The sequence below is a fragment of the Thermobia domestica genome, chromosome 2 (assembly GCF_964235325.1).
Source record: "Thermobia domestica chromosome 2, izTheDome1.hap1.1, whole genome shotgun sequence".
NCBI lineage: Eukaryota > Metazoa > Arthropoda > Insecta > Zygentoma > Lepismatidae > Thermobia > Thermobia domestica.
The window spans coordinates 112,996,036-113,018,540 of record NC_137455.1 but is presented as its reverse complement, the minus strand read 5'-3'; the positions used below and the strand labels follow the sequence as shown (position 1 = coordinate 113,018,540).

Below are 22,505 nucleotides of genomic sequence, written 5' to 3'. Positions count from 1 at the left end.
AAAAAAAAAAACGATTATTTAAACAATAAATTTACTGTTTAAAATACATCAAAGTGTTGTTTATTAGTATCTAAGGACTTTAAGCTGAGGTTAGACCCAGATCTTTCACTGATTCTATTTTCTTAAGCGGAGTTCCTTCAAACGTATGAGGATTTGTGAATGTCATATATATATATATATATATATATATATATATATATATATATATATATATATATATATATATATATATATATATATATATATATATATATATATATATATATATATTCAAACCTAACATAATTTTCTTGGCATCATTAATTTATATTATTTAGATCATCCTATAATACTCCTGGATGGAAGTTACCAAGCTTATGTGATACTCTTTTTTGTAAATTCTATTTGAGTATTATCCTGAATGACTGTGCTCCACAAGTGTAATGCACTAAAACGAAATATCATTATACTATTTTTTTAAGTACTCTGTTACTTAAGTGGTATGCATGTTGCATAAAGATGTCATCAGGTACCCTTAAATTCATTGACAATACATCCACATCAAGCAACAGCGCTGGATTACAAACTGTGATAAAATTTTACATTAAACGCTCATTTACACGATGGAAAAACCATTTAATTTTGACTTACATGAACTCAGTTAAAAGTCTTGGCAATGGAGTCGCCACCCATTCATTCTTAGAAACGGGAAAGATCAGAAGAAAATCAAGATTCAGGACAATGTGGAGAGCAACACCAGAAGGAAATTTCGTATTATAACGAAAAGTAATAAACAGGAAATCTTGCTGTAACATTATACTAGAATATCTACGATGTTAACTTATTAGAAATAATCCAGAGAACTAAAATGATTTCAATGCTAACGTTTATTTTATTATCAGTTTATAGAGTAGTTTCTGTCTTCATTATTTTCATTAAGGTACCTCTGATCCTCATCTATTGCTGCTACCAACTGCATTGTTTATTATTCACTGAGTATTATCTTCACTGCGGCGTATTCTTTATCTGCACCTCAAAACGTCTTTGTCAACGGTCGCCATTTTATGAAATGTTTTTTATCGCACATATAGGAACATGCTGGATTATAAAAATTTGGAAGTTCGGTGTGCAAATGGAGGAACTCTCACAATGAAGAACTTAAGATCTCTCTTTTCATAAGCCATACGTAAAAGTGACCATTAAAACTCAAGCTTTGCAGGAAACATCGTTTAAATGTCAATTAGATTATGCAGCATTGAAGAACATACGAATATTATATTATATTTTAATAGGGATCAATTCTAAACTTTTCAACAGCCTTTTTTTCAAAATTATATATTACACTTATAACACATTCATTGCATCTTCTTTGTAAACATATACAATTCTTATAGTTCATCATATCATTAAACTCATTTTTATATCCTTTTTCAATTTGACAGAGGCTACATTCAAAATTAGAATTAATATTCTCAATATATATCTATATCTATATATCTATAGTTGTTTTGTAGATATATATATATATATATATATATATATATATATATATATAAACCTAATCAAAATTATTAATTATCGGTCATTCTATTTCTATAAAGCTGTACATCGTATGTGAACAAATAACAATATACTTGCAACAGTTCGATCTGATTTGACATTTCTAGGAATTAAATATAAATACAAACATAATTTACAGTTGAATTAGCTTTTGACGTACGATCCGAGGTTTTACCTATTTACAGCTTCATATTTCTAAACTAAATTAGAAGTTACAAACACAAATTCATGTTTTTCCTTATTAAAAACTGTAAAATCATTTATGAAATTAAATTGCTAATTGTTTTTTAAATTCGATTCGAAAAAGTTGTTTTGTAACTTTAATCTTAATACCACAAGATGCGGACCAGACGCCCCATCACCAATTTCTAAATTTTATGTAATGCGCTTCGGGACAGCTAGATAATAGCGGCGTATTACAATCCTGCGGTCTTTTTCAGCTTTGTTCAGTTGTTATTGGCAAATATATCTTTAAGTCGCCAGGAAACAACAATTTATCGCATTTCTTAACACACTGAGGCAAATCATTAATAAATAATAGGAACAAATGAAGACCTAGATTCGATTCTTGGGAAACTCCAGAGTTTACCAGCTTCGCCTCTGAGAGAAATTCGTTGTAAATCATTGCTTGTTTGCGATTGTTCAAATACGAGGCTATTAGTTGTAATGATGGTTTATGAAAGTTGAAGAAATGAAGTTTACTTAATAGTACATCGTGATCCACAATATCAAATACTTTACTTAAATGTGTATCACATCTATTTGACCACCTTTGTCAAGCGTAGACTATGAGATCAGTTAATATGACCAAGTTTGTTGTAGTTGACCTACTCTTTAGAATTCCATGTTAATGGGATGAAATGGCAGGGCTAACATGATTTATTATCCTTTCATACAAAATACTTTCATATACTTTAGCGAATGAGGATAACATAGATATTGATCTATAACTATTTATATCACTTCTGGATTCGGATTTTGGAATTGGGTATATGGTTTCTACTTTCTACCTATCTGGGAATTTAGAGGTTACGATAGACAAATTGGTGATAATATGGAGTGGTGTTTTTAGAATCTCACCACAACCTTTAATTAAGTAAGGCGAGATGAGATCAGGGCCATGGAACTTTTTTGGTTTTAACTTCTTAATAACCATTTCAACCTCTTTCATACTTACAGTAGAAAGAACAAACGTGTTCAATAAATCACATTTTAATGCTAAATGCACGACATTCTCAACATTATATTTACCCCCGCGTTTACTTGTAAGTTGATTGAAAATGAGATGTGAAAAGATTGGCAACTTCTTCATTACCTGTAAAACTCCCTCCCATTGTGCTGAATTGATTGAGTAGAAAGATGTTTCGTTTTACTCTTAATAAACTTTCAGAAACTACTAAGGTTTGTTATATTGCTGTCCTCAATTGCCTTAACAAAGTCATGATAAGTTGCTGTGTCTTTTCTAACTTCCTTACAAAGTCTAATAAACTCAGGTAAGTGATAATCTGATTTTTCATGACCTTGTTCCCATTCTTAAAATGTTCGTATTTTAATTCTATAGTATTAATTATAGAGTGAGTGAACCAGCAAGGATATTTTTTGGTACTAGACTTTTTTTCGTGGAACATACCTATCAAGTACTTCATACAATATTATAAAATGTATTAAGTGCAACATTTACATCTTTTATGTTGGAGAGAATTTCCCAATTAACGGCAGATAAGGTTCTAAAAATTAGTTCAAAATTAACTTTACGAAAATTGTAGTTTCGGACATTAATTTTTTCGTTATTTTTGCATGACCGAAGATTGGATGAAACTGTAATTAACAAGGCAAGTCTTCTGAGCAATAGTACTCATACTAACAATGTGTTTGTCTCAAATGTTCTTGTTGATCACTTAGTGTAAGTTCAGTTAGGCAAAGTAAGGGTAGATTGCGCACAATTTAGAGAACTTGCTTAAAATAGCCAATATTGTTTAAAATGACGCAGTATGTAGTTGGATACCTTATGTACAATACCAGAGTCGCAATCATTATTAAAAGTGATTGTACTATTAGTAGAGGCCGTTTTCCGAAATCTCTATTTCTTGCGACTCTCGTACAAGAGTAGGGCAGATAGCGGACGTAGGTAGATTAGATCCCCTATGTTGGTGATACTACATAAACAACATGGTATGATAAAGAAAATATATATAAAAAAACTGAAATATGACGAAACTGAATGCGAACATTTGTATGCTACTGTATGACATATTAGTTAATATCAGCACTATTAAAACACAATTATAAACTGTGCTACCAAAATAACAAGCAACCTTGAAATAGCGTTTACTTAACTTAAAAAATCTCATTAAAAGAAATATTTACTCCAAGCTTGTAACCAGAACACTATGACAGAGGAAATGGAGATTATTTGGGGCGGGGCTGACTTGAGCTCATCTCTCATACATAGGGACTACATTGCAATAAACAACTAAAAGTTTCAGTTTACTGAAGTTGGTCGATAGGAGGATTAGCCCCACTGACCACAGACTTGATGTTCGTACAGATAAACTCTAATTATCACATATTTTCTCACAACTTTCTCTAGTGTGTCGTTCACAGCAATATGTTATGAATCCGGCATCCGCGACCTATCCTGTTATTGAATTCAATGCATTTATATGTGATCACTCCTACTGTGTGATCTGTCCTATTTCGATAGGTGATAACAAACGCAGGATAACTTGGTTGGAATTTTCCAAACTGGCGGTAAACTACGTACAACGCTGGTTTCGACAATGAAATCGACACTCAAATTGTTATCACTTTTTGATTATTTGACACCACATTTCTAACTATATATAAAACTACCTAGATAAATGAGCTGACATAAATTATTGAGCACTTCCTGTAGGGCTATAATGATTAAATTTGGCATGGTTGTGGCTTTCCGGAACTAACTCACAGGAAAATTGCCAAAAGTGAATATTTTTAATTTTTAGGGGATCTAAAGAGGGGACGAAGAATTTCCCTATGTTATTTAAATAGGCCTTTTTTGGGAACTATAATCTCGTATTTTAGGTACTTAGAATTGGAATAAAAACTTGAAATTCGGCATGCTTGTACATTTTTGTTAGCGCTACCTAAGTAAATCAGTAAAAATAAAAATTTCTAACTTTAGAGTGGTTTTATAGGGAACTGAAAAATCTTTTCCATGTTATTTATATGGAATACCTTTTACACCCCCAAATTATTGAGGACTTCTTGTAGCTCTACAATGATTAAATTTAGTATGATTGTAGCTTTTCGGGACAAACCCACAGGAAAATTGCCAAAAGTGAATATTTTTAATTTTTAGGGAGTCGATAGAGGGGATGAAGAATTTCTCCATGTTATTTAAATGAGCCTTTTTTTTTTTTGGACATATAATCTCATGTTTTAGGTACTTAGAATTGGAATAAAAAACTTGAAATTTCATATGCTTGTACGTTTTCGTTAGCGTTACGTAGGTGAATCATCAGAAATAAAAATTTCCAACCGTAGAATGGTTTTATGGGGAACTGAAAAATCTTTCCCATGTTATGTATATGGGACGTCTTCTACACCCCAAAATGTTTAGGCACTTCCGGCAGGATTAGAGTGATGAAATTTGGCATGATTATAGCCTTCCAGGACTAACCTACAGGAAAATTGCCAAAAGTGTATATTTTTAATTTTTTAGGGGTCTAAAGAGGGATGAAGACATTCCCATGCTATTTAAATGGGCGTTTTCTTGCGATACAAAATCTTATCTTTTAGATAGTTGAAATAGGGAAAGAAACGATAGAATTGTGGGTTCAAGAGGTACGAAGCCGTAGGCCAAGCAAAGACAGTGTGTGGGGGCTAAGCCTCCGGAGAGACAGATTTATGAAATATGAAGAGCAAGTTCACGAAATTCACTGTTGATGCAAAGACCGATAAATAAGAAATGCGAGGCCGTAGGCAGAGCAGATTTAGGGATCTGGGGGCGGAGCCCCCAGCTAGCCAAAGGCTAGTCTTCCTATAAATTTATACAGAATTTATACCTCATTACATACTTTATTCTCATACAATTCTATCCTATTTCCCATCTTCATTTTAGTCCATCGTCGAGAAGAGAAATTCATAAAACCATAATTCCCTGAGAGTCATGTATATTCTGTATAAAATTACTGCAGAAGAAACTAAATTTTGGACATGAGATCAAACAACAATAGTAAACAATCTTTTCTTAGGAAAAACACATCCTACAATCAACCAGATGATGATTCACTTGCTGATGCCCAGCATTGACCACACATTTTTGGAATATTTCGAGCTAGTTCTGAAAAATCCATCAATAGGCTAAATGAGCGTCCATTGCACAAGGGATTTCCACCATCGCAATATCAAAATGGTTCTGTGACATAAGAAAATCACATTGAAAGTGTTCGGACAATCACTAATTCTAGTTAGATGTTAGAATCTATCTCCCCTCTAAATGGCTCCAGAAGTAGAGGACGCTTCAATATTGTAGCTTCCTCTCATAGGTATGCAGTATACACGAAATTTGATATCCTACAAATTTATGCTTACAGAATGACACCTGTAACACATGTGTTGACTTTACATATGCGTTGATTGGTGTACTTGTTCAAGGATAAGAAAATTAATTTAAGAAAATGGATCTGGAACTCCAGTGACTGTTCTTACGATTACGTATTATTTGCCACGACTCGATTTTGTGTTGTTTGCCACGATATTGTTCTTGCTTATTTATTATATATCACAATCGTGAAGATTTACACAAAATCGACTCATAAGCTAAGGGTTGCCAGATGACTATATTATAACAATTAAATCTGTTATACGTATTTTTATAAACAGAACGCATACAAATGATCCCAAGCATGTTACTGGGTTTCTGCGCTATCGGCTGTTAACGACAGAGTTAAATTTACTCAAGTTGAATTCAACCACTAGAGATAATCTTAGAAGCCTGCCAAATTTGTTTCACAATTAATATTACGTACAAATGTGTATGTTTGAATGTGTAGCCAACGTTGAGCCTAGACATATCATCAGGACCACCTATAAGAGGCAATCCCAACAAATGCCGGGGACTCAGACCTTCGGAAATAAAAAATATATTTTATTTTTATTTTTCATAACTTTCCTAGCGACTAAATTAAACAAAATTAGATTTAAATATATGGATTTGGCAATGTTCTAAACACATTCGGTGACAAGAATGAAGTTTAGTCCATTGATAATATAAAATTTAATGACTTTTGTACTCCTACTTGACTATTTTCACGTTGACAGAGATTGTTACACTGGTGAGCAATCCACTAATGAGCAATCTCTTTTTTCTAAAAAAAAAAAAAAAAAAAAAAAAAAACCTTTCTGATGCTAAGATGGAGTGTACACTAATTGAAATAATGAAACCTATAGTAGAAAGACTATCAGAAGTAACGAAAGTTTTACAAAATACACAAAACCAATGTAGTTTATTTCGTGGTTTGAAGAAAAATTTTAGACCATAGAAATATAAGAAGTTGAATACTGCAGTCAAAAGAGAATCCATTTGATACTGAAATGGGCAACATTAAAGGTCTTAAGATTGTCATAGATAAGGATGTAAAGAGGTACATGGTCTGAATCAGTATCATCATTTCAGATTGTGCAACGGGGGAAGCAAGATAGTCCACTAACTTATGTTCACGTTTTTTATTAGTATATTAGTAAAGAGTTTATTAGAAAACATAGGTTTTTCAAACTCAGAGGACAATTTACCCCTCGCAAGTGGCGCCCCTTGTCTAAATACTTAAGCAGAACTAAAAAATCTAACGTTGTATTGTGGTAGTTTTTCAATAAGAAAATAGAAAGAAATGAGAGATTTTCTTCGATGTATCTAATTATGGTAGAGGTGGAGCATTGGAAACACTTCCAGAAGAGACTAAAGAGGAACAATTAAATATATTATTTTTTTATTATTATTACTATTTTAATGTAATCGTACACAAGATTATACCTCGGATTCTTGGTATGCAGAAATTAGAAGCATTTGTGCAACTTGTGAAGCCATTCTCAGAATAAATACCCTGGATGACAGTGAAAAATCAAGAAATTAATTATAATCTACTCTGGTGATCTGAATGATAATCTTGTCCAAGGGAAACAAAAATATGTCAATGTATATGCAGCTACTTTCTGGGATCTAACCAAGTCGCAGAAAATAAAGGGCTTTCATTTCTTCCTCTCAGTGAAATTTATAAATTGAAGTTATAATATCTGTGTTTCCTGAACTTTGCATTGCACTCAGAATTTTCATTCCTTTGCTAGTGACTGTTTCAGGTAAGAGAGAGAGTTTAATAAATTATCTTTAAATTACAAACCATTTGAGACCGAAGTGCTCAACTTTAAGGTCATTTTTCTCGTAAGGACATGGACAAATATGTTTTAAAACAGTCCCATTGGATTTAGAATCCTCAAATTAGTACGAGAAACTCAATTAAAAATGTATTTAAGAATGGACACTTTCCCCGTTGACATAAGCCGTACTTCAAAAAGCCCAAGCCTCAGGTTATTTTTCTCGTGACCCTATAGACGTATATGTTTAGAAATATTTTCATTCGATTTAGCGTTCTCAGATTAGTATAAGAAACACAATTAGACGTATCCAAGTGTGGGCATTTTTTTTACTAATGGTATTACCGTTAGTTCTTTGAATCAAGAGTAACAATCATTTATAGTGCTGCCAAAATGTCTTGAGCCGTGGCAAAAATGTGAACTAAAGCTCACACCCTCAACACACCCACGCGTTGAGCCAATAAGAGTTTAGCTACTGCTAAGCGAGAGAGCGGATGACGAAAGGGAGTGGAATTCCTTCAGCCGATAGCAGCGCTTGGAACCGAAGACTAGGTGTCAAGTCAATGTGGTATATTTATAGCACTGCTATCAATAGAGCATAAACTTGCCTTTAAAATAAACTTTCTTCCGTGATTAATAACTTCATCAGCAGCAAGAATAAAAGATCCAGTGTTCCAATATGTAGAAGAGTCACTGTTTCATTTACTGTTGCTCAAAAGTATTAACCCATTTGGGACCAGTGTCCTATTTTTAGGACACTTGACATTTTATTTTTTATAACAAAGAAGAATAAGGTTTTCGTGTTCTGCTAATTACAGGAAGCAATTGGAGACCTGTCATAATGCACTGTAATTTTTTGATACATTTTTTTCCTTTCCCTCTGTAAAAGACGGACGCTTAAATTTATCCGTGTAAGTTACTTTATTTGGGTATGTTTCGGGCAACGTTATTTTTTGTTTTTAATACAAACAATGCATTCAATTTATATGTATTAGGCAGCAATAGGTACGCGGCAATCAGACTATAAAAAAGTTATTTGTTTTGTTATTACTTTCGGTGCTATAGATGTTGAAACATTAGTGTCATATAAATAGGACGCTGGTCCAAAGTAATATACTACTAAGTAATAAAAGCGAATGTATAGATAGACTGACACCCTTGATTTTTCGCGTTCTTACGCTTATCATTCATTGTTCAATACTTAAATACTACTATTTTTTTTTTTTTTTTTTTTTCTTAATTGAATGCAATTTGCATCTAAGCTTTACTGTAACTACAGTAGAGAAATAAGTGGTAGAAAAAGAAAAGTGCTGAATAGTAATGTTCAAATTTAAAAAAAAAAATACGCATCATACACAAAGCTTGCCCTAGTTGGTGTACAAACTGACAGAAACTTCAGCGAACTTAAAGAGAAATGTTGTAAACAAATCACCTGCAGAGATATTCTTTTGTATTTTCAACAGTGACTCAGTGCAATATAGCTATAGTGAAGGAAACAGTTCGTTATGATGTACATATAAAGAATAATCATAATTTTCTGTTGTACGATTATAAAACTTGTTATAAAAATTCGATCTCTGCTATGGAAAGGATATGAAAATAAAGGAGAGTGCTAGCGACAATATATATCATGATAGAGAAGACGATTTTTCTTAAGATTCCAGAGTGGTTTTCAATATGCTAGATATTGTAAATGGTCTGAATAGTCATCTGCTATATTTTGAGAATTTTTTCGCAAGTAGAGATCTGCTAATACATCTTCGTGAATTGGGATTCAGAGCAACCGGTACTCTGCAAAGCAATCGTGTGTCTTAGTATCCATTGACTGATTCAAGAGTTGAGTAAATACATATGCAGGGAGTTCATATGAATACAGATTCGACTGGGATGGTAAGTTCTCATTGCCAAATGGAATGACAATTGACGTGTTGTAATTGGCACAAATTCTGACAACATACATCCGGAACCGACTACACATCCGTGAACGATGAGGTGGAGCCGACTACATGATGAACATATTAGAATTGAGCAGCCTCATGTATCCTACAATAACCATATGGGAGGTGTCGACTGTTTCAAAAACTTAGAATTGATATAAGATGCAAGAAGTGGTATTGGATGATATTTTCACGAATTATTAACATGATGATCGTAAACTCATAATCATGTTTACGAAACCAACTCAGTTCAATATGGATCTTCTGACATTTACACGCAACATATCTCTATATCTATCATATATATCAAACTTGGCGGTCACATTTTCAAATGTATTCAATGATGTAAGCCTCGCTGGAAGTGGTTACTTCATTATGGAAATGAAAGGAAGACGTAAAGATGCCAATAGATGCACTTGAATATCATTATCATACTTTGAAAAGTGTAATGTCACATTGTGTTTCAAAGCGTTTCGTGAAATACCAAGAAGGCAAAGAAAAATAAACTTTGAATCAAAGCCAAACACGTGAAACAAACTAGCACAGGTAGATCGAAATTACAAAATAGCAATTATCTGAACTTCAAACGTAATTGTTTAGTGTTCTAAATACTGGTATTTGTACCTTATGTTTAGTTATGTGTCATATATATCTTATTTTGTATAATTTTGGTAAATAAACATCAATACAAAACACACACGCATATATATATATATATATATATATATATATATATATCAGGAAGACTTCGTGCTTCGATAGACCAGCCGTGATCACTCAATGCCATGAGGCACTTAGCGGTAAAAATTTGAATTGCTTTACTCAAGCAATACAATGCAATTAGTTAGGAATATGGCCTTTCTAGTATATCAGAAAGGACCAGCGTCCTATTTATAGGACGGGGCGTAAGTCACATCCAATGCCCAGGAAAAATCAAAATGTTATATTTTCGTGATACTTAGGCAATAATAAACTAAATTGAATTCTTAAAGTAAAAGAAATCCAAAAAATAATAATTTGGTCCCAAATGGGTTAAGCTTACAGCATTATATCTATTGAAGGAAGATGCTATATTTAATTTTCATGCTTTCAAAGGAATCGAAATGCAGAACATTACTCAGAAGAAATGAAAAGTAATGTGTATAAGATTTGACGATAGGATACAGTTAGCACTTCATCATTTGAGAATACATGGTGACCTGAGACAACGTCTCAGAAACTTGAGATTTGTCCAGAAATTTTGAAATTTCAGTAGTTAATAGCAGTTTTTTATTACGGGTTTATATACGGGTTTATATAGGGTTTATAATGTGATGTTATACACGAATATAGTCATTACTTTATTTCATGCTTCTGGGCTCATAAATTCTACTTCTTGTGAGTTATCTCTACAGAAAGGGTGCTGCGAATATTAAAAAACGAGTTAGAATTAGCTATATGAGATTAGCTTTGAACTTCGTAGTTAATACCTATACTTGTCTTACAATTGGCATTTTGTAACGTTTGCTATTCTTACAACTACCTGAACTATTATACAGGGTGTTTCAAAACAACACCCACAATGTTTGGGAGGTGATTCCTGACACCAAGGTAAGACAAAAAGTATAGACAAACCAGGGTGCACAAATGCTTACTTTCGGAGCTATAGGCTGCCGAAAACATGAAGAAATGAACTTTAAAGGTCCATAGCTCCAAAACTATGGGACCTACTGTAGTCGGATCAAGACTTCGCTTAGGAACTAGTGTGCGCCCTATACAAATATCCGTGTTTCAGCATCCTACGGTACTCACGCAACATTTTTTATAGAGAGAGTTTGGCTACGGGCATATAATTGAAGTACTCACCAACTACCTCTATAAAAATGGTTGCAGAAATACCGCAGGATTGTGAAATTTGGATATTTGGATAGGGCACATACTAGTTCCTAAGTGAAGTCTTGACCCGACTACGGTAGGTCCCGTAGTTATGGACCTATGGATTTTGAAAGTTCATTTTTTTATATATTTTCGGGACCTATAACTCCGAAAGGAAGAACTTGTGCACCCAGGTTGGTCTGTACTTTGTCTTATCTTGGTGTCAGGAATCATCTCCCAAACGTTGAAGGCATTGTTTGAAACACCCTGTATATACATTTCTTAAGTGTATAGGAGCCACGGTGAATCAGTAGTAGAGCGTTCAGCTCTGGTGCGTACTGTATCTAATTTGATCCCAGCTCTGCCAAGAGCCTTTGTGGTAGGCAAATACCGAATACGTGGATTTTCTCGTGGTTCCCCTATTTTCTACAGTCAACCATTTTTCATTCATTCTCATCATCACCGTCTCCTTTATCCTACACGACTAACCGTGGGACGTAAAACTGAAACATTTAATTTTATCTTTCTTAAGTGTATAAAATCCAGTTATTTAGTTGCTAAGCACAACTGAAAAATAGAACATTACATAACAGGAAATAATACTAAGAACTGCGTTAAAAGAGAAAATGCAGTTATATGTATATTAATGATGGTTTATGTTTGTTTGTTTGGAGCTTAATCTTCTCTTTTTATCAACTAGGCTACTAAGACTTATCTCTCCCTAAGGTAAGAGCATTTCTGACCAAAATGGATCAAAAATAGAGGTGCCTGTCAATCTTTACTTTTTACATCAGGTGTGTGTGAATCTTTACAATGATGTGATCTGATAAAACCGAAATCCAAATACTGTGACAAAATCTTGGCAAACAATACCAATATCGGGTTGTGGACAACGACATTGTGGCAAACAATATGCCACTGCTCTTACGACAACAAGACTGTCTTAATTGTGGGAAATGATCGCCAAATAACTTAAAGAACATTAACAGTCATGTGGAAGACGAATAGGAAGCGCGTTCGTGCTAATCATTCCGGAACAACTAGGCTTCCTCATCCAGGTTTTTTTCTTCTTTACTGAAATGAATGTTTCAGGAAAGAATTCAGAATTTTCTTGCAAAGATGATAACTATAGATGAAACGTGGCTACGTCATTTTAACCCTTAGCGTGAACAGTATATCTCTGTGCAGAAACAAAAGAATGGAAAAGTGGTGGTTTCCGCAAGAAAGATTGTGATTATCATTTTCTATCAGCAACAGTCCAACACTAGATTGATGTATCAAAAACTTTGCAAGAGATATTAAGCGAAAAAATCTGCACCTCGGTGGATGCTTCATACCGTGATAACTTACCTGCATGTAATAAATGTTGTGTCTTATCTCTTGACATTGGAACTTGAAACATGTCCTCACTCTCCCTAGTCCAGAACTGGCTTCATGTAGTTTCATATCTAGAGAGTATTTTCTCTTTGAAGGAACGTGTTCGTGGTAAACAGTTTTCGTCATCAGAACAAATCGTGAAGACTTCAGAGGTGGTGACGAAGATCCCGTTAAAAATATTTTTTAGTGTCTTTGACAATTGGAAGGAACTTGGATCAATGTATTGAATAATTTGGTACTAGTCGATGAACTAGTATTGAAGAAATAATGATCAATAAACATATGTCGGAAGAAAGTAATATTCACTCTTTGTTGAATACTCTTCGTATGTACATTCTCTAATTTAATACTTCGTAAACGGTGTTATTTCTTTTATTTTATCAACGAATCGCTTGTTAAAATATTAAAAATATCCTTTTAACCTCAAACTTTGACTGGAACAGAAGATCTCTATAGATGGTATCGTTAAACAGGGTATTACAGTGTATTCAGAAAGAACAATTTCATATATATTTTTTAAAGTAATAAAATGTTGATGAAAGGAACATTTTCAGTAAATGTAATCTATTTTTCATATGATTTGGAGACGTGGATACTAACAAAATCCATTAGTATCAGAAAATTAGAGAAATAGGCTGCAGAGATATTTGCTAGATATAACTCACAAAGGTGGGGAAAGAATCAAATGTATCAAAAATGAAATCATTTAAGGTCCCACAATTATGCCCTTTAGGCTAAGGAAGACGGATGATTAAGTCAAGTGAATGATGATCGAAAAATCGATGAAATGAGAATGTGGAAGGAAACTAGAGTACCACGAAAAAACACAAACATGATGTTGTCCACCACAACTTAGTTTGCTGGAGACCAAACCAGGGACCCCATGCACCAGAGATAAGCAATCTACCGCTGAGCCACCGTGCCCTCCTCAAATGTATCAAGATGATCGGAATGACATATCTATATAATATAATTAAAACAAAGAGCTTGTTTCTGTGTCTGTCTGTCTGTCTGTGTGCTGCCTGGGGACCAGACGAGTGGGCCGAGAGTTACTAAATTTTGGTCACGGGTACCTTGGTCGAGGCCCCAGACCACAACGAAGCAGCAGTTTCTTTTTATTTCAAAATTCGAACCAGGGGATCTCAGAGGGGACGTTTACCGGTATGTAAAAGTAGTAGGAAATGAGATATATTAGTGTCGAATTCATATTTTTCGCGGTCGCTGAGATCAATGGTGAAACTCGGATCGCATTAACTTACAAATTCACCCCATTCGGCTGCGGGCCAGGAGTCACCGGACACGTGGTTACCGAGACGGGTAAAAATAATCCAAAATGACCGATATAGTGTCAAATCCATAGTTTTCGTGGTTGCTGAGATGAATAGTGATACTCTCACAGGTGTTGACTTCCAAAGACAACCCCCATAGGCTGGGGGCCAGAGGCCTTTTTTTTAAATTTCGAACCAGGAGGTCTCAGGGGGCGTTTACCGGAATATGTAAAAATAGAAGAAAATGACCGATAGTTTTTCCTTTCGTTGTTCAGTTTGTGTACATAGATATTTTATCTGACCCATGCAAAGAATGCGTATTTCAGCTAGTACTATTGTAAAAGTAAAGACATAGAAATGCAACTGACAGATATAATGAGAGAAGAAATGATGATCGTTGGATGAAATCAATTGTTTACTGATTAGCCTACTAACATATTGTGAGAGACAAGAGTTGACCTAAAAACGCCCAAATACAAGATATTATGAGAAAATCTAGTAACGTAACATTGAAAATGCAGATAGTTTCAGAGAAAGGTTAAAGAGACCTCATCCATCAGTAGATTTATAATGTTAGTTGTTGATGACAACAAATTTTTCCGTTTGTGATTAAAAATTTCTAGAAGATATGAAAGTGAAATTAACAACTATTTTATGTGCCAAAGAACAAATCGGAATGTAAGACCACACCCATTCTATGTTTAATACCAAGTCGTTCAATTCTTCCCCTTCCCCACCCATCCTCCCACAAAGAAATATTCTCAACCTATGTTAAGTAGTCTGCAGCCTCAGTTTGTTCCGTACTGTCTACTGAAGGTCAGGGAATTTACTTTTTTTTCTCTACTCCGCTCTCAACTGCATGTATATAAAGAGGAATGCCAAGTGCAATTGTCACTAGTTTCACTGCAGAAACAAGTAACTTATACCTACAACCATAATGAAGGTAAGGAAGAATTATAGCTGAAACCAAATTTATTCTATATGCAATGTTGTGTATACATACGCTCTTACGAAAGAACTGCAGAGCGAATGCAATGATAATTGGATGAAATTACGAAAGTGCATAACGGTTTATTTCATACTTAAACTGAATCATACAAAGCGTTAAATTGGAAGTAGATACAATTAAATGCTACCTAATGTCTCGCTGTAGGAAAGAATAGTATAAAAGTTCAGCAAAGGGCTTGTAGCAATGGTCCCATCACATTTACACACTTAGTTTATGATTCTTGAAATTTGCCATGAATCATTAGTTTAATCAGCAGTGTGTTTCAGTCATAATATTAAAACAAGCGCCACTCATTTTCTATTAAACGGGAATTTAATCTCAAATTTACCTTTCATTAGTTATATATATCTGTTATAGAGCACACCCCAAATGCAAAGAGTAACTTTGATCTCAGGTCATGCGAATTTGTACTGGATAACATTATTTCTTTGAGTTACTTGAGAATATCTCGTACTCCCTCACCCTGAAAGCAGGTATAAAAACATACTTATTACTTGTTTGGCTATTGAAATTTTAAATATAAGTGGCCATAGTGCCCGACAAATGTTTAAAAGTACTTATTATTTATACTCCAAATAATACTCATTCTGGATTGACAATGAGAGCTTGTGCTGGCCATTTCAGCAAGTGAATTTTTGTATACTTCCATCAGACAGCAGTAATGATCAAATCAAGAAACACCAAGACTTGTGTTCTGTCGATTCGATTAACGGTAATATACAGAATTACATATTAAACTATTATAACCCAATTATTGGACATTTTTATTATTAAACTGTGTAATATTTGTATAATAACAATAGTAAAATTGTTTAGAATAGTTTGTATTTGAGACTAATCTATTTATTGTCTTTCTTCCAGTACGTCATTGTTCTTTTCGCCATCTTGGCTGTAGCTTCTGCTCAGCTTCTTCTGTCTGCTGCTCCTGCTCTTAACCCATACGGTCTCTTGGCCGCTCCAGCAGCCATTGCTGCTCCAACTATTGCTCGTGCTGCCATTGCTGCTCCAGCTGCCATTGCTGCCCCAGCTATCCAACCAGGGTAAGTACAGAAGACTACTTAGCCAAAGGACTTCAACAAGAAATGAGATTTTCATTACTCCCAGTATCTCTCATAAGAAGCAAATCTTTGCGTGGATCTAACAATAATAATTTTAGTTGTTGATTAGGGATGCGCACGAGACGAGTCGAGACAGGATTTTCCTGACAAAATTCGAGTCAAGATACAACTCTTCCAATAGAAAAATATACATTTTTCGAGTCGAGACCATTTTAAGAGCACATTTTCGAGACGAGACAGCCACAAATCTTGTCTCGTGCGCATCTCTATTGTTGATAATTACTTTTACTAAAAATTGCTATCATACTGATTTGAACATGTGGACTGGACTGTAAGAAAGTTTTTCCTTCTGAGCATAATCTCTGTGACATTTCTCATTGAGAACTTGACTGGATTAACCGAAGGAGAAGTTGAAATGCTTGAGATGTTAAATCATGTATAATTCAATGTAATCTAGATTTTCTTAAAATATAATATGAAATATTACATGCGACAGGAATATTATATTATCACTCATATTAAAGCTTTGTACTAACTTCTTCATGTGATGCATTAACTGAAGACTTGGGACGAAACTTCTTAGTCCTACTAACTCAATCTATATATATAAAAGAGAACGCACAAATCCTTTGTTACCTCATCACGCTAATACGGCTGAACCAATTTCTTTTATTTTTGGGGGGTTATTAAGATTTGGACCCTAGATGGTTTTTATCATATCACTTTAATTTTTAATTACCAGTGTCTTGAGATAATTGACCATTCAAGTGTCCATAACGTACAAATCCTTTGTTAGCTTATCATAGCTAAATCTAACCGTATTTATATGCAACCCACATGACCGTGTCACTCGGCGGGTTAACATAAATGACAGGCGATATAATGTTAACATTTAATCCAATCTTCTATGGTTTTTATCATATCACTTGAAAGCGAAAAAGTAAAAATTATCTAAGTAACAAAGTTTATTGCGTTCCAGGGTGACCGCAGCGAAGCGGGGTGAATGCTGCTAGTTTTCAATAAGAAAATTCCATTTAGGCATTTAGAATTGATCTCACTTGTTCACTACATGTAATTACAAACCGCAACAATAAATATCTAGTACGTGGAAAATACTCAATGGCATTAATTTTGGATTACTACTAGAAATACATTTACACGTGTAACAAAAGTGTAATAACTGTATATGCAATTTTATTTGGTTACTGGTGTATACATCCAGCATATTTTGAAAGAAAAGTTTACAGTGGTGAAGGTTTAGAATTGTTTATTTCCCGAATTGCTTCATTATTGTACCCTACTGCAGAAATCACTAGACAACTCACAAATTGACATGAATAAAATGTTTATAAGGTCAAATGCTTCAGATATTAAATTAATTCTTTTTAGCACAAACAGATTTATTTTAAAAAGACCAACAACCATATGATCGAACAAAAATCAACCACTTAATTGAATAGCGTGTCAATACCAATTTTGTGGACTCCATTAAAAAAAGTAATAAAGGGAATTAATTAATAATTTTTATTCATAATATTTATGAACATTATATTTCAGTGGACTGCATACGTTCGTTATTGCATTTTAGATTTTCTTCCCTCGCCTCTTCGGCGCCAATTGTCTTGAGGTTAATTTACAAATTTCGAACAATAGGCTAGTTGTATTCTTGCCATGAGGGCAATGTCGTTCCCAAAGGCCACAACTTCTTTTAAATGTGCAACATGAATATAATTTGAAAACTGACTCAGCAGTGTTGCTAAATAATAATGAATTATTAATAATATGTTATTGACTGTTCAATATTTTTAACGTTACTTTTTTTATTCTTATTTTCCAGATATGTAGCTCAAACTCGTGGCTCTCTTCACACTGCTCCACTTCCTGGTGGCTTCCCATACGCCAGTCATCACATTAACATTGCCCCTGCTCCAGGAACTTTGTAAATAGGAATACTTTTAGTTGTGTACATATGTTTTGTTGAAAAAATCAAAATCAAAATCAAAATTAAAACAAATGATTATTTAAAAAATCAATAAATTTCATTTCAAAAATTACTGTATTTTATTTAATTATTTCATTAAGAATGTTAAGGAATTACTTCCACCCTGCTTCTATTCTTTGCCTCTTGTAAGTCTCCTGTATTAGATATAAAGCTCTAACATATTCAAATACTACGGTATATCTCAAACCAGATTTTTTACACTTGTCCATCAGACCGGCAATCTATATATTAAAATGCTAGGTTTATATGTTTGTCTTCAAAGAAAAGTTTATATGTTTGTCTCGAATCCTTTCGATAATGAGATCTCGAAAACCACAAGTGCTAGAACTGTGCGTTTTCGCTGATCGATTCCAAATTTTGTGTAGATTGTAAAACAGAAAAAGGGGGGAAGAAAAAAAAGAAAGAAAAAAGAAAGCTCTGTAACATATGAGATGCATGGAATAAATCGTGAGTGGGAACCCTTCGCCCCTGGTGTGGGGGGAGGAATGTTCATGAAGCTATAGGTTTATGTCTAATTATATTGGAATATATTATCCATTTCTTAATTTCGAACATACTAGATTCAATCGAAATGAGAAAACGTTTTTATCGGACTTCTGAAGAAAATGAAATAAAATAAATAAATACATGACCGTGTTTATTATATATGGAATTCCCAATCACGACCCCCTTTTCAGTTTTATTAAAATAGAAGAAGAAGTAAAGAAGAGAAGAGAAAGTTGGGATAAGAAGAGAAGAAAAATAGAGAAAGAAAAAAAGGGAACTGTTACTGGATATTTTTTAGAAATATTGTAAAGGAAAGTGAATAATTATCGAATTGGGATCATTTCCAATAGCTATTGGGTGAATGTTTGGTATTAAGGTGATTAAAGGTAGACACATGTTAACCCATACATCCCAGACCTAGATCCATTTAACCCCAACTACCGAATTATCCCAATCTAGCTCTGAGATAGATGAGAAAGTTTAATTTAACCGTTTATTCAATATTTCCAGAAGTTCTAGACTAATATCCAATATTTGAAAAATAAACGACGAAGTTGATGGCATGTTAGAATCAACCACAAAAAAAATCAGAGCAACACATCTATTTGTCGAAGATTCTGACTCTCCAAGTTCTCCCCTAATGATCGTTCGTTCAGGTTACTTCAGTCCTTTTTGCTTCCTTCATAGAGCCAACTTAAATTAAGTTAGTATTGACATTCAACGACTGTAATTGCCAACTACCATTAATTATAATAAGTCACCCATATATGTCAAAATAATTGGTGCACTTAATACTAAACCTACATTTCACTCACACACACATTCATGCAGGACAATGTATGCTTCAGGTTGTATTTAGTTGAATTAAACTAACCTAACTACCTTTCTATAGACATTTATTACATTTCAATAAAAGAAAAACTTAGTTTGACATGACAGGAAAAATTTGATACATGAAAAAAGAATGTTTCATAAGCATGCACAGAAATCTGCTACTTTCAACAATATCAAATAACAAATTTCTCTTTCTAGAGATATTAAAAGTTGGATTACATTAAAAAAATAATATTCGACAAAAGACGAAAGACAAAAAATAAAGGAAAAAAAATTCAAAGGTCAACATATTTAAGATTCAATGCAACGAATACATTGTGGAAAAAAAATTGGTTAATCATTCTTTAAAAAAAAAGCACTTTAGTAGCATTTTATTGAGTCTCTGTCCCAAGAGGAGGAATTTCGACAATTTTATGATCTTTTCTCGCGTCGATAATAACTCCTTTTTCAACTCTCTTTATTCACTGTGTTTGGTGTCCATGAGAGTATTTAATCGTTTTTGTTTCAACTATAGACAAATAAATTAGTTTCTTCATAATATATATATATATATATATATATATATATATATATAAATTTCTCATTTCGTCACTTGACGCACTTGATATAAAATTTCAAAGTTAATTCAGATTAAAGAAAAATTATTGAATCCAGTCCCAAACATTGGGAACTTATTTCCATTACACTATATGTCTGAATGGAGCTATGTCTTTGGACCTATCTAGGTCCTGTATTCACATTCCTAAATTATTAGCAAAATCAGTTCATCGATTTTTTTTTCTGGTCTAGATCGTGTAGTCAAAAGATTCTAGTCACAGAACTGACGAACGACAAATAGTTATGTTTTCCAGTCGTAGGGGAGGATTTGTTTCATAGATTACTGATAGAAGGATTCGTTGGTGGGGCACACTGTTTCGTAGCTTACTGATTTCACTATAATCTCGCAAAATAAATTAGGATAAGGATTAGGGTTATTTTTACTTTTCTTACGACCTGCTACTTGTTCTATTTACATGCAGTATTTGACATAGTATTAAAAAATTAAATAGTTACAAACATTACTAACAAATTAGTAAGGTGTCATTAATTATAAATTACGCGGTAATACTTTACATCACAAATTATTGGTCAATGTCGGGTGTCAAAAATCTATGGCAACCTAAAACAACCAGGGTAAATACCGAGCCCTTTACATACATACTCGTGTATATATATATTTATTCATATTCCTCAATATAATCAATTTCACTCTAATATCAGTCTCAGCATTTCGTCGACGTTTAAATTCTACATAACCTTTTTATATTCAATAAATATTCACATTTTATTGGCTCAAAGACAAAACAAAAACCCTGACTAACAAAAATTATTTTCTCTTCTCATAAGGTTGCAACATTGAAATTATATATATATATATAAACCCGATAATTAATAATAATAATTCTCAATTTACTAAGATCCGCGTATAAGGAAATAATTGGTGTTATTTAATAAGTTGACATAAGAGGTGGAAATACAACAAATAGAGCAGGCACGTAACTTTTCAAACTATGTAAGTACACACACACACACACACACACACACACACATATATATATATATATATATATATATATATATATATATATATATATATATATATATATATATATATGTATGTATGTATGTATATACAAAAAAATCAATGTTATTCGAAACTAGTGGGCCCAAACTACTAATACATACACCATATAACCAATCAATAGAAAGAAAAAAACCAGAAATCAGTAATCAGTGGGTATAAGTTGTACGATCAATGAATAACAAGTAAGTTTCTGGGAATCTGAAATTATAGTGTACCTTCTCGCCAGTTTCTCCCGTGGTGGATTGAATATCGCGAAAATGGTCCTGAGTTGTGCTGAAATACATCCACGAATTGCATCCTTCGATGTCTCAGTTAGTACATACGATCGAAATAAGTGATATGAATATTGTATGTTTTCATAAGTTTCAAAACCGGGGGGGAAGTTGAAATTTAAAAAAAAACTTTAGAGAAGAAGTAGGAGAAGTATAAGTAAAAAGAGAGGAGACAGAACACTACAACTACGAAAGATAAGTGGTCGAATTTACGTATACAACATACTATAACCAAATAATCTCTTTTATGCCAAAAAGGGGGTGGTTTACTTAAATACGTAAACTCAAAAGTTATCTCCAAACACACAACTAGTCAGTGCCCGCAAGGGAATTTTCAGAAAGACGGAAGCTTTAAGGAAATTCCCCTCCTCGCTGTATCCGGTTGAGTCCTTGGAGATCCCGGAATCCACCGGAAGGTTAGAGAAGGCGCTAATTTAGAATTTCAAAAAGAAAAAAAAATCATCCGACCTCTAAGAAACTAGGAGAGTCCAGAATAGTAATGAAACTAGAGTAATAGATACGATATCCCTAATGAGAATTTGCCAAAATAAAAAAAAATTAAATAAACTGAATTTTGGATCGGTGATTTCAGTGACCAAACATCACCGATAGCTACCCTGCGCAGACATGTCAAAGTCTGGGACGTCGTTAATTTCCATCAACTAATTAAACTAAGAAAAGAAATGAAAATACTTAAGAGGGTCATGGGTCGACGTCCGGGTACGCGAATGACATAAATATTAATTTAGTAGCAGATGATTTAATCGGATAGTCCGATCTAAGTTATATGAGCACTGCATAATAAATAGGATAAGCAACGAAAAAAAAATCTCGGAGAGTCAATGAATGGTAAAGGTACAGATGACCGAAACCTGTACTTTTCGATGATCACAG

At 33.5% G+C, this 22,505-nt stretch overlaps 1 protein-coding gene across 1 annotated transcript; it reads left to right on the top strand.

The window, feature by feature from the left end:
* Positions 1-15,223: 15,223 nt before the first annotated feature.
* Positions 15,224-18,438, top strand: LOC145679717 (uncharacterized). The gene is made up of 3 exons (XM_081750284.1): positions 15,224-15,269; positions 16,197-16,375; positions 18,231-18,438. The coding sequence occupies exons 1-3, from the start codon at positions 15,264-15,266 to the stop codon at positions 18,334-18,336; spliced, it is 291 nt and encodes a 96-aa protein (XP_081606410.1). The 5' UTR covers positions 15,224-15,263; the 3' UTR covers positions 18,337-18,438.
* Positions 18,439-22,505: the final 4,067 nt, after the last annotated feature.

Coding starts and splice junctions, on each gene's coding strand:
- LOC145679717 (XM_081750284.1), top strand. Junction 16,376..18,230: donor GCCCCAGCTATCCAACCAGG/GTAAGTACAGAA, acceptor CTTATTTTCCAG/ATATGTAGCTCAAACTCGTG.